Source organism: Lactuca sativa, chromosome 5 (assembly GCF_002870075.4).
Source record: "Lactuca sativa cultivar Salinas chromosome 5, Lsat_Salinas_v11, whole genome shotgun sequence".
NCBI classification, from domain to species: Eukaryota; Viridiplantae; Streptophyta; class Magnoliopsida; order Asterales; family Asteraceae; genus Lactuca; species Lactuca sativa.
In genome coordinates this window covers 39835537-39848819 of record NC_056627.2, presented here as the reverse complement: position 1 = coordinate 39848819, position 13283 = coordinate 39835537, and the positions used below count along the sequence as shown (strand labels likewise).

Sequence of the window (13283 nt, the reverse complement as noted above, 5' to 3'; positions counted from 1 at the left end):
TTGCCATGTTTTCAAAATTTAACTATGAAGAGGGATGCCGTAATCATAATCGAATTTTGAAAATGCAATATATATAGAATTTCTTCAAGTTGAACCATTCCAACACAAAATTCACATATATTCTTGACTAAAGATGATTAAAATCTCAATCTAAGCTTTAGAATTGACATGAAGTATAATTTCCTCTCCCTTAATTATAGCAAAACAACTTTTCAACCCCTGCAACTTCACGGATTGAAACTTTGTTTTCTATAATTAACATTGCTAGCTTGCAATACTAATCATAATAGTCATGCTCCCACTAACATGATGATTATCAGCATAACACTTATGCTCCCACTAGCTCTGACACATTTCCAGAAATCTGTTGGACTTCTGAAATTTAGATTCATACACCCTTTCTTAGATAGCTCACATGTGTGTCTAAACAATTTTCAGAACTATGAAAAGGGATGCCGTAATCATAGTCTCAATTGCTTAGGCATTTGCCATTTCTCACAAGTCCATGTTAGTGTGCCGGTTAACCACACGCGCTCCACTAATGACTTTTGAAAATGCAAATGACACAATTGATATCTACTTAAAATCTATTTAGTGAAAGCATTTCCTCACCATCATTTTCATGAATCGGAGAGAAACCTTATGACACTTAGATTTAATAGTGTATGAGTTCCTATCCATGCGAATTTGTCAAAACCATAATCACAAGATAAGGTTAGTGACAAATTCAGCCCTACATGGATTAAACTTATTCAATCTTAGCTTCTTGTCACCTTGGTAACACAAGGCCCACCAATGCTTCCAAGTTGAACTCTGATAACTCACATGTAAATTCAACTTATTTGAAGTAGGTACAGAAATAAGAATTATGTCAACACGATAGGTTGAAAACCTTAAGTCGTGTGCTAGTGATAAATTACAGGTTTTACTCTTGATTAAATCTTGAAACTCTTTCAGGATCTTTAAGGCTCCCACTGTCTCCTTGACATATAAGTTTTCCTAGTCAAGAACCATTCCTTGATAAAACAAATATTCAAGGGATAGTGCGGATTCTTATCAAGACTAACACTTCACACAATTGGTCTTAGTTGGTCTTTGTCTCATCCAAGACATCACAACTTACCAATCTCAAATGTACAAGAGTAGAAAACATTTTACTCATACATTTGATAAGTGTTTTAAACCTTCTTTAAGACATGTCACTCAAATTACAATCTTGGAGTATGACTCCAAGACTTGTATTGGAACGAAGTATGATTCATCTTCTTGATTTAACCATTTCAACAATTTCAAGATCCCTTCTTCTTAGTCATAAGAATGCACTAAGACTTTCTTAGAGAACAAATTTTGATATGGTTTCTTAATCATTAAGATGATCACAAAGCTGATACTAAAGTACTCTCCCGTCCTTTCAGATTTGAGAAACTTTTATCTTTCTGCCTAATTTGATTCTTCTTATTCGTTTTCCAATGTTACAAAATTATACTTAACCTTATAAGTATAATCATATTTACTAATCTTTAGTAAATCATGACAAATCAATCTTTGTGGTGGACCTTGACCAGCGCACACCCAGTGTACCTAATTCCTTAGTCCTTCAATTGACTCACATATACATGTGATCAAAGAATTAGTCTTAATTTTTCAAAGATGAAAATTCTCATTCATCATACAATACAACTTGTATGATTCCAAGTTTCTGTCCTATTGAAACTTGGGTGATGAAAAACTTTCTTCATTTGGTAAATTCAGACACTACCACAAATGAAAGAATCAAATCCACTTTCCAATATTGCTATTACTGGAAACATATAAGCAACAATTTTCCACCGATGCCATTGTAAGGATATTTTTAAAATAAATAAAATTAAAACCTTTTTTTCTTTTATTTTAAAACTTTGCGGAAAAACTTATCCTTACAATCCACATGAAAACCTTGTTGTTATCTATTCACAAGCAATATATTATAACTCTTAAGCAACAGCTCAAAATTCTGATTACCGAACCATGCGATCGAAACCCATCTTCGCAATCAGAATCAGCATATACTTACTTTAAGCTTCCTATCTTTTCTTTGATTCTTAAAAGACATCAGCATGTGACCCATTCACATTATGTAATAAGAATCTCCAAATAGGAACTTAACAGAGTTATACAGTGTATTTTACCCGAAGTAGAGTCAAACCTCTTGACTTGATCAACCTTATGACCTTTCAGGTAAATAGGGCAGCTTCGCAACCAATGCCCCTTTCTTTGGCAATATAAACATATGGAGACCCTTTGATAATGGCACATGAGACTATTTCAGACTTAGCCTTTCTCTTTACCATTTGGTCAACCGAGTTGACTATGGCCGATCCCTTTCCATTGGGAAGAGAAATGCTTTTCTAGATATCCAATGCTACCATTGCCAATGTCCATTTAAGGTTTGGGAAGTTGATCTTCTAACAAAATTTGCTTTACTAGTGTTCCAAATCATTGCTGATTCCACAGCACAAAACAAATAGATAAGATCATTAAGGCTCGTGTCATAGTCTGTCTCATAGTAGTCCCAAAGTGACCCGCTATGTTACTAAGAAAGTGATTGAACATCCAACTTTCACGAGACTTTGACACCCAACTCTCCCGTCTTGTCAATATGTGACTACATCTCCAAGATGTGACCACACCAAGACCTTAACTTGCCAATAGGGCTTGAGTGACTTTAAACTTTTCAAGAACTTGTGGGTGAGGGAGAATAATTGGAGGAGATAAAGGAAGTGAAGCATGATGTTGAGGAACATCATCTTCAAGAGATTTGGGAAGATCATAAATGTCTAAACCAGACATGTTTTGGGAGATATTCAAGATAGTTGATTTAAAGTCCTTAATATGACACCCAATATGAAATATTAAGGCTAGGACCCAACAAACTATTTTATAACTTAGAAGAGGGATGCCGTAATCCAAGCTATAAAATATTTGAAGGTAGGCGAATGACGATTCACCAATTTCCACCATGAAAAACGAAATAATTTATTAGGTTTTAATTGGATTTGAAATTCCTAGATCTTTTGAGATTCATTGAACTTTTCAATGGCATGTTTCAATCTCGAGTGTGCCCTCTCAAATTTTGTGACTGGGATGCCGAGGATCACAAAACAAGGTGTGAATAACCATACCAATTCACTTGGTATCCTTAATATTATCACCTAATCAATGTGCCGGTTAACCACACACGCTCCATTGATCTATGACAAACATTAAGTCACCCTTCGTGGTCCTTACTAGTCCAAGTTAGTGTGCCGGTTAACCACACACGCTCCACCAACGACTTGGTAAGGTACAAAGTGTGAATTCCATGGGTTAGCACCAAATTCACATTTTTCCTAAAGTAACTAAGATTGGGAATTATTAAGATTTTAGTTACTTTAGTATTTATCATTAATACTTTTAATGAAGGGAGAATTTAAAGTCATTGTCCTACCCGTTCGGCTAACGACCCTCCACCAGTCAAGCAAGCGGTGGGTGAGAGTAGACACCCATTAAGTCGCCATTTTATAGGCAACAACCTTATACCCACCTTATAGACCGGCTTCGTGAATGAGGCCTACTAACGGTAAAACGACTTGTTCTTATACATATATATAATAATTAACCATTAATGTTATAAATAGTATAAGTGTTGAATTTTAATTTTTTTAAAATTCTAAGGGCTAACTTGGAATTAAAGTATTCATAAGTGAAAACTTTTCAAATTCCAAAACTTGAGGGCAAGTTTTGAAACTATTCAAAACTAATTAATTCCATAACTTATGTGTTTAAAGTAGTTTTAATCCAAAAAACTCTTCAAGTTCCATAACTTATGGAAGACTTTAAACTAATAAAAGAATTAATCTTTTCTTTATTTTTATAACTTATGGAATTAATTAAGGTTACACTTTATTTATTTATTTATTTATTAATGAAGTGACTCTTGAATTTCCATAACTTGAGGACAAGTTATGGAGTCATAAAAAAAAATTCAATGACACAAGACTCTTCATTTTGTAACCATTACCAACTTTTATGAGTTTTATGAGTCTTTAATGTGACTCTTCATGTAACTTGAGGACAAGTTACACAAACACATTTTGTACTCAACTCTTAGATTAAAATGGATTGAAAACAACTATTTCAATTAACTTTTCTATTAATCTAAGCAACTCATAAGAACAAGATAATTCATATCAAACTTCTTCATGTAATTAGTCTAAACCTTAAACTAATACAAAACATGAATCTATTGACAATTATCTTTGAAAATGGATTAGCATGAACATTACCACATCAAAAACAAGTTTATAAGTTCAAAAACAACGTAGGGTAATGTTCCTAGTCCATTTCTAGCCAAAAACCTCGAAAATATGCTGTCTGGGGTCCAACTCGTCGAGTGCATGAACATAACTCGGCGAGTTGGATGAATTTTGCCTTGGACTCGTCGAGTCCCTTCATGGACTCGGCGAGTCTGCTGGGCTGACAGCATCACAACTCGATTTTTCAGCTCCATTTGCAAGTATAACAAGAAAACATGCCTAGGCTCTGATACCACTGTTGGGTTTTGAGCATTCTAACACTCCTAAGTGTACATGCAACCCTAAATACCTTGGATCTATGTTTTCTCTATTATACATGCAAATAAGAATATCCAAGGTATCATCCTAATCTATCATACAAAACATGAATATAACAAGATAGAATACATACCTCTTTGATGTAGAAAGTCTTCATGAAGCTTGAGTGCCTAGCCCCAATAGTGTGGAAGCCTCAAATGGAATCACAATCATCAAAACTCTTAGAATAACTTAAGAGAGTCCTACACTTCATGAAATCGGCTAGCCCTTTGTTACACTCTCTAGTGGCCGATTTTTGTCAAGAATAAGATCATTATATAGTGTTACAATTAGGGTAAATCCTTAATTGTCATGACTTTCCATTTCCTTGGATCCATGGGTTCAAATACACCATGGAGCACCCATGGACCATCCTATGGGTTTTAGCCCAATTTGATTATCCATGGAGCATTAGCCCACTATATAAGTATGGATGATTTACACAATCAACCCATATATTTAATTAGTCTTCTTTTGATCACTTAATTAATCCTAGATTAATTCTTCATCAATACTAATTAAATAATCTTATTATTCTTATTATTAATATACTAGAACTTATAATATATTAATAACCATAAGTGTCTTATTTCTCTCATTATAGTCTATCCAAGTGCATGATGGTATGCAACCCAAATGGACCATGCCGGGTCGGGTCAAGTCTTACCAATTATAGTTATGGACTTAGACATTGATCCAACAGGAGGTTGGTTGAAGATGATGTTACGCGACGTTCAGAACCAGTCTTGAAGTGAATGAATTAGAAAGAACGAAGAAGTAAGGAAATGATACGAATCTTTCTTGAACTATATTATAAACAGACCTTCCCCTCCACACCAATCACGAGTTTTTCTCCATTCCTCTCATATATCGTCGTAACGCCCTTAATGCTAGGTTTTGAAAAAGACTTTTCATGTCATTCCCATTTAGGTCCGATTCGGATCCCTCCGTTGTTTCCTTTTCCTTCCGCACCTTTTCTTCGAAATGAGAAAGAAGATGGTACACTTGAATTGTATTATTTAAGTGCTTATTGCTTGTCAAAAATCCTACTTCTACAATTGGTAGGTCACCGGGTTACTCAAATAAGTCGTGTTTTCCGTGGTTTTCCCATGTTACAACTTCCATACCAATTCGGTCAATCTGGAATGGATCGGTTAAACATTCCATTAGGGAGCCTGGTCTTGACTTTTCTGTGTGGTATTCATTCTCGTTCGGCTCTTGGAATCACATCCAGCAGTGGTGGGAACAGCTCGCAAAATCCAACCACTTCACCTACTTCATTGCCCCCAACCCTTTCTCGTACCTCTATTGAAACAAAATGGTTTCATGTTCTTTCATCGATTGGTTATTCCTTTCCGTTCGTATATCTTTCTCCAATTTCGGTCTCGATTAGTTCACAATATTGAATGGCCAATTCTCCTCCGGACCCTCGATTCGATTGTTTTCAAAGAATGTTGAGCCGGGTATGTAAGCCATGTATCTGGGAGGAACTTAAAAGAAGGGATTTCGGTTTTTTTCACCCCGTTTTGTGGTCTTGCATCTATTTATGAAAATAAGAATATAAAATTATATATATATATATATATATATATATATATATATATATATATATATATATATATATATATATATATATATATATATATATATATATATATATATATATATATAAGAAGACTTTTTTAGAAGAAAGATTCTATATATGTCCAATCCCCAGTGGTGGTGGGACCAACCAAGATGTATGTCGTCCAACCCAACCTCAGACTCTTTCTTCCCGACCTATTTGACTCTCTGGTCGCAGTTATAGTTATTTAGGTGGTATCCCGAGATTGAAGAGATCGAATTCCTCCGGGGAACACACGAAATAAAGATATGAACTGGGTAAATAGAAATGGAAAAGAGATGTTTCCAATTCATCAAAATAAGAAGCTTTTTCTACATCCATATGATCTACTAAAGTAGATCGGTATTGCCCATATAATAAAAGCAGATCTTGGTCCATGGAATCCCAAGAAGGTAAGAACTCCAACCTGTCCGATTCTTCTTCGGCTAAATACGATATACAAGTGGGACCTGCACTATGCAAAAGCTGTGCGAAAAACCGCTTCTTTTTTCCGGTTCTGAAACAACTTAGGCGAAATAGGGTTCTACCGGGAAACCATGGATTTTTTAGTTTTCGCCATTGGTTACTGGTTGAGCCACTGGAATGGAATGAGATAAGAATCTCTGGAGATCTTTCCTCTCCACTTACTCGTAACAGGCTTTCCCTCTGTAGAAGACTTCTTCCGAATGGCATAATTGGGAGATTGATTCCTCGATCTTCAAAGAAAACTGACTCCTCCTACTCCTTCTTCTCCTTTAGGATAGGATCGTCGTTGGACCTTCTTTCACTAATGATCTAATGATCTCACCATTTTCTAGTAGTTCTCGCGAACGCACGAGGGACTATCCTTTCTATCGCTTGCCCTTTCTTTTCACTCTGTGGCCTGTGCTAAAGAAGTGTGTCTTAACTAATTCCTTTGAACTCATTTCACCTATTCTACCTCTCGATATCTCCTCACCTTGCACCTTTTATTTCTTTTCCTCATCCCATGATCCTTTCCCATGTCGCGGAAGTGAGCTCCTTCGTCACTCCTTCATTCTTCATAACGACTATAACCAAGCTGCCAACCAATAAAGCAAGCACCTTGATGGACTGAGACTGTGGTAGCTCCGTTAGCACCTTAAGGCTGTCTTTATCCTGAGAACCCTCGGGAATATTCAGAGACTCGGCCAATGCTTCTAGGCCCACATTCGGAGACAGACCAAGCACCTCTCTTACCCACTCACTATCTAATAAACCGGACTGGCTTATTATCTGAATGAGATCGGAAAGAGAGGAGGTAGCCCAAATCTTCCAATAGGCGCATACGAAAGGTTCTGAAAGAATTGAAAAAGCTCTGAAAAATAAACAACCCGACTTGAGGAACTACCAACAATGGAAGAACTAGCAACAGCGGGAGAAACCGTTTCTAACCTCAGCATCACCCCCTTCCTCGGGATTCTTTCTTTGATGATATGCCCTAAGCCCTTTTCAGAAGACCGAATTCATTGGTGCTTTGCATAAGGGGTAAGAGCGCCATAAAGACTATTGGTACCTATCATACACTTGACTCATTTTATGGGATTGAATTCCTTTCCCCAAGTTAGAGGGGTTTTCTGAAGGTCTTCCTCAAGGGACACTTGGTTCTCAAAAATACTGTTACCCCCAGCCAGAGTAGAAGTAGGCAAACGGATGTTTCTGGGGGGGAACTACGGGAGACGGAGACAGGTGGATAGGCAAGATTCTAACTTCTAGCTCATCGCAATTCCATTTCTTAAAGTGCAAGTCCAGTTTTCTCTTTTTATGAAAGTGAAAGTCAGGTTAGCCCCTTCTTTCAACTCCAAAGATGCTCAAATTGTTGTTCAAGATTATTTTACCCTAAGGCTTCTCGCGGCCAGGCAAGCGTGGCAGAGCGTAGCATGTATCCAGCCATCCGAACTACTTACTGAAGGGCAAGCACCAACGAATTACTCACTTCATTCACAGCCCGGGGGAGAGACAGAGAGGGGTCAGTAATAACTCACAGCCGGGGTAAAAAGGTCCTACTTCCTTACTCACTCAAGTCATTGCTTTGACCGAACCATAGGCCAAAAAGAAAAGATTTTTTAGACGCTTGTTACAGGCCTGACCAAGAGCGCAAAAGAGCTTTATTTAGAATTAGAGTAAGGGCACGCCATTTGCAATGCCTTTTCTTGCTTTCGACAGGACCCCCTTCCGACAGGAGAAAAAAGATTACGCCAATGCTAATTGCCAATGATATAGAGTTTCTAGCAATTACGACTATAAAGGACAAGAGATGAACTAAAGAATCGTACTGCAACTGCTGAAGAGAGATCAGAGCTAGTACTAGAGGAAGCGATAGCAGACAAAAGAGTTCAGAGAGCAGTGCAGCTAAGCGGGAAGATCTGTGATCTATTTGAAAGAGCATATCGCAAAGACCGGTATATTGCACATACTGATTGATTGATTGTGTAGATTGAGTATCAATTAGAGAGTTATGATATATCTATAGTACCCCAGCCGATGAGACTTTCCAGCTCGAGGCTAGAAGCTACCAACACTTTAATACAAACAAAAATAGAAATCGGTATTTGTGGGGCCCGAGGCCTTACAGAAAAAGATCGATGAACGATTAAGCGAGACTTTGCCTTAGAGACCAATGAAATGAGACCAAGAAGCTTTATTACACAAAAGTTCTTCGAAGACCTTTTGCTTCTGCTTCCCTGCTTACTATTGCTATCACCTCAACTGCTTTGACCTGCTCACTTAGAGTGAAGATCAATAATGGGTGGAAAGGAGTTCACACAAGACCACAGAGCGAGAGAGACAGCCTTCACTTACCTGTTTAACCGTGCCCTCCTATCACACCTATCTCCCTTTTCCTTCAGTCACATCCAGTCTCAGTTCTGCTTCCAACTACCGAGCTTGGACATATAGCAAGATTGAATAAGAGATATGGCATACGGGAATAGTATATGAAATCACAAAGGCTGGAAAGAGACTGGAGAGGAGCGTGGAAAATACTTAATAAAGCACCTTAGCAATTACTAGTAATGCCCCTATCGACCTCAGTCTTATTTTTTGCTAGCTTTAGTCTAGAACTAGACTATCTCATTAAACGTCGAATATCCCTATGATGCTAGCCAGTGAAAAAGGAAGGAGTCTACTTCTTTCTTGGCTTGACTCCAGAACTAGTAGAGGAAGAAAGCGATGATCGGTCTATCCCATTAAGCGTAATCCCGCTAGCCAATGAAAGGACTACTCTTCTTGGACTGTGAGCGACGACACCAGATCAGAGCTAAGTGAGAGACGATAAATGCGATTAAACTGCTTTATAACTGCTCGATTTATAAGTCTTGCCTAAGTCCTAGACTTGAATGAAGTAGCCTGGCTGAAAGTCGTATTTGCTTTTGCTTTTCTTGTTCTCTTTTCTTAGTTAGGCCCAAGAAAGTACAAGATATAGCTTGACTAATATACTAAGATGATAGCTAGAGACTAGAGATGAGAGTGCAGGATCTAGATTTGTAACAAATATTCGAATTTGCTTATGCAAATTGTTATGTACCAAAACCAAAGAATATTGTCGATGGGATACAAAAAAAGAGGATCCTACTTCGCTCATGCACCGTCTTTTCACCCTCCTACTGCTGGTAAAGCTAGCAGTCTAATTAAATTTATGCATGTTAAGGCAGCACACTAGTACATTTTCATTGATCACTGAGACCAACCCCCAAGCCCGGTCTTTGAACTAATAAAGATGGCATAGTAGAAAACTTCAGACTGACTATCATCGTGCTTGAAGTCCACCCAAGAGAGTTCCCCAGCTTCTCGTGATGAGCGCAACACAGTAAACGGTGTTTGCGCCAGAGGAGGGTGGTGAGAACCGTTGAGCCATTGGCTTCCTGAGCTTTTCTGATTTGGGTTTCTCACCCACATCACCAAGAGGAGGGCTTTTTCGTTATAGAAAAGAAAGGTCAATGAAAGGATTCAGTAATGACGCCATGCATCACCATTGAGTGTTGTGCTGAAGAGAAAAAAATCGAAAAAACTTCCCCACATTGGGAGAGAAAAGAGAAGACTACGGTCAATGATCAATTGTGCACATCCTTTTTGGATGGTTGGCTTAGAGTGAAAGCATACGAACATAGACTTTGTGACTGACTTCGCCATATAAGCATATCTTCACTGAAAGTCATTAGGGCTGCTTTTTCCCATGCCATGAATGAGAGTGAGTCCAGTACATCTTCCTTCCCTGGATATGATGTGTCCTCTACATTCGCTTCGTCCTCCGCCTCTACTGCATAATGATTTTGATCCCCCGTTTAGTGAGTCGTGAAAGCACCTACCTTATGTTTAGACGTATTGGTTTTAGTGAAAAGCCAAATAGAGAGTTTTGCGTGTGCCTGCTTTAGTAAGAGTAAGGAAAAAGCTTAAAAAGCGTACTTGCTTTAACAACGGAAAGAGGTTCCTTCAGCGGTTCAGCTTTAGGTCTCGGTTCAGGTGCTTTTCATGATTGTGGTGTTTGATTGGGCACGGGCATTCCTGTCCTTACTTAGAGGTCAAGTTGACACATGTCTATCGAAGGGGGATTTCCCAGCCTATCTCGGTATATGTTACCGAAAGAAGGAAGAAGAATCTAATGATTTCCCTAATTCTATGAGAAAGAAAAACCAGTTTGTTAAAGCTGAGGCAGAGAAGCAATCAACAGAATGGGTCCCTGTTGTTCACAAGTGAAGGCACTGAACGGATCAAGATCTCGTAAATTCATTGTCTTTCTTGATTCAAATCAGAAAGAACTTCTTTCGCTATTGAAGCCATGCCTAAGTTGTAAGCTTATTAGTATCCCTCTTCTGCGTTAGGAATTATGCGAAAAGGTTCGATTGAATCCCATGCTTTCATGGTCCCTATCTCTGCCCCAACACTGGCCGACACGTAGGTCTATTCTGCGCTTTCCTAGGTGCGCATCTCCATCTACTAAAAGTAGGGGTGGTTGCCATATATAGATTGGGCCATTTGTAACCAGAGCAATAACCGATGCTACAGCATAAACTAAAGTTATACGTGGCGGCCCCTAAAGGCGTAACTGACAAGTTCTGTTTTATTTGCCCATCCGAGTCATCCCGTACTCCAAAAAAGCAGAGGTGAGGTCCGGAGAGTGGGACGGATCTACCTGGCCAAGGTGCCAATGTCAAGTGGTTATCCGAAGTGTTGGAATATGCTCTACCTACGGTACCTAACTAGTCTTTCTTTTCGGTAAGTAAGAATACATTGACCGATGGAGGAGAAGCCCCGAAGTAAACATAAATGAAGGGGCATACCCCACCCCAGGGAACCAAAAAAAGAACCCAAGACACTCCCCGAGCTCTAAAGTAAAGAAACTAACCTATGGAAAAAGTTATTGAAATTAGATTACGATTACAAAGGCTAAAAATAATCCAAGTTTCTACGTAATCAAAAAGAGCCTAAGGATTAACCGAAACTAGGCACATACTAAGCCCAATAAGACACATTGGCCTAGATATACATGACGCCAACTGAAAATAGGTATACACATCAAATAAACTAGGATGAAACATAGGATTCGGTGGATGATTCGGCATCCTTTATTAATTGCGTATACAACGGTAGCCCTTCCTAAATAGTTTTTGAGTAGGCTAGGAAAGAAAGAAGAAATGATAGAGCGAAATGGGTTGGTTGCCCAAAGGGCTATCTGATCTGATCATGGGGGGATAGAACAAGGGCTTAAGGCATTGGTTTGCTAAATCGACATACAAGAAGATTACATCATGCATGGGTTCGAATCCCATTTCTTCCAGTCTTTTCCTACTGAACACTTTCCTGCTGAAGATAGGGTACTAGAAAGGGATCATACGAAGGCTATGTTCTTTTTTTTAGATCTAGCCTGAATGACTCCTAAACTAAAGGTTTTCATTATATCTAAAGTGTGCAGTGAGGGATCTTTATATTATAGCTAGCTAGTCTTTACTTCTCTCGACCCAAGCAATGCCCAAAGAGTCTCATGCCTTTCTTGGTCAGACGAAGCCAACTGGCGATTTCCGACAAGTCTTTCCTAATTTTTAGAGCAAGAAGCGAAACTACATGATTGAAATGAAAAGTGTTTCTTACGATTACGCCCAATATCCCACTTGAGCAATTTTCCATTCTCCCATTGATTCCTATGAAGATAGGAAACTTGTATTTCTCATTCACAAATTCATCTTTGTTTATGCTGCTAACTCTCAGTTTGGTCCTACTTCTGATTCATTTTGTTACAAAAAAAGGAGGAGGAAACTTAGTACCAAATGCTTGGAAATCCTTGGTAGAGCTTATTTATGATTTCGTGCTTAACCTGGTAAACGAACAAATAGGGGGTCTTTCCGGAAATGTTAAACAAAAGTTTTTCCCTTGCATCTTAGTCACTTTTACTTTTTTGTTATTTTGTAATCTTCAGGGTATGATACCTTATAGCTTCACAGTTACAAGTCATTTTCTCATTACTTTAGGTCTCTCATTTTCCATTTTAATTGGCATTACTATAGTAGGATTTCAAAGAAATGGGCTTCATTTTTTAAGCTTCTTATTACCCGCAGGAGTCCCACTGCCGTTAGCACCTTTTTTAGTACTCCTTGAGCTAATTTCTTATTGTTTTCACGCATTAAGCTTAGGAATACGTTTATTTGCTAATATGATGGCCGGTCATAGTTTAGTAAAGATTTTAAGTGGGTTCGCTTAGACTATGCTATGTATGAATGATATTTTGTTTTTATAGGGGATCTTGGTCCTTTATTTATAGTTCTTGCATTAACCGGTCTGGAATTAGGTGTAGCTATATTAAAAGCTTATGTTTTTACAATCTTAATCTGTATTTACTTGAATGATGCTATAAATCTCCATTAAAGTGGTTATTTATTTATAATTGAACAAAATCGAGGAGGCGAAGCCGCTTTACCGAATTGTAGAGGTGAAGGTACGAGAACTTTCCCCGAATCGACAAAAAGATTCCGAGCATGATTGGTCAAAGTATATCTTGTCTTTACCACGAGCCATTTTCCGGCTAACAAGAATGAAAG

At 38.2% G+C, this 13283-nt stretch overlaps 1 protein-coding gene and 1 pseudogene across 1 annotated transcript; one reads left to right on the top strand and one right to left on the bottom strand.

Moving 5' to 3' along the window:
• Positions 1–6423: 6423 nt before the first annotated feature.
• LOC128126196 (uncharacterized mitochondrial protein ymf1-like) lies at positions 6424–7033 on the bottom strand. Its single transcript, XM_052763971.1, has one exon. The coding sequence runs from the start codon at positions 6925–6927 to the stop codon at positions 6439–6441; it is 489 nt and encodes a 162-aa protein (XP_052619931.1). The 5' UTR covers positions 6928–7033; the 3' UTR covers positions 6424–6438.
• Positions 7034–12325: 5292 nt separating this feature from the next.
• On the top strand, positions 12326–13129 carry LOC128134110 (ATP synthase subunit a-like; annotated as a pseudogene).
• Positions 13130–13283: the final 154 nt, after the last annotated feature.

Coding starts and splice junctions, on each gene's coding strand:
- LOC128126196 (XM_052763971.1), bottom strand. CDS start 6,927: ATGCCATTCGGAAGAAGTCTTCTACAGAGGGAAAGCCTGTTACGAGTA.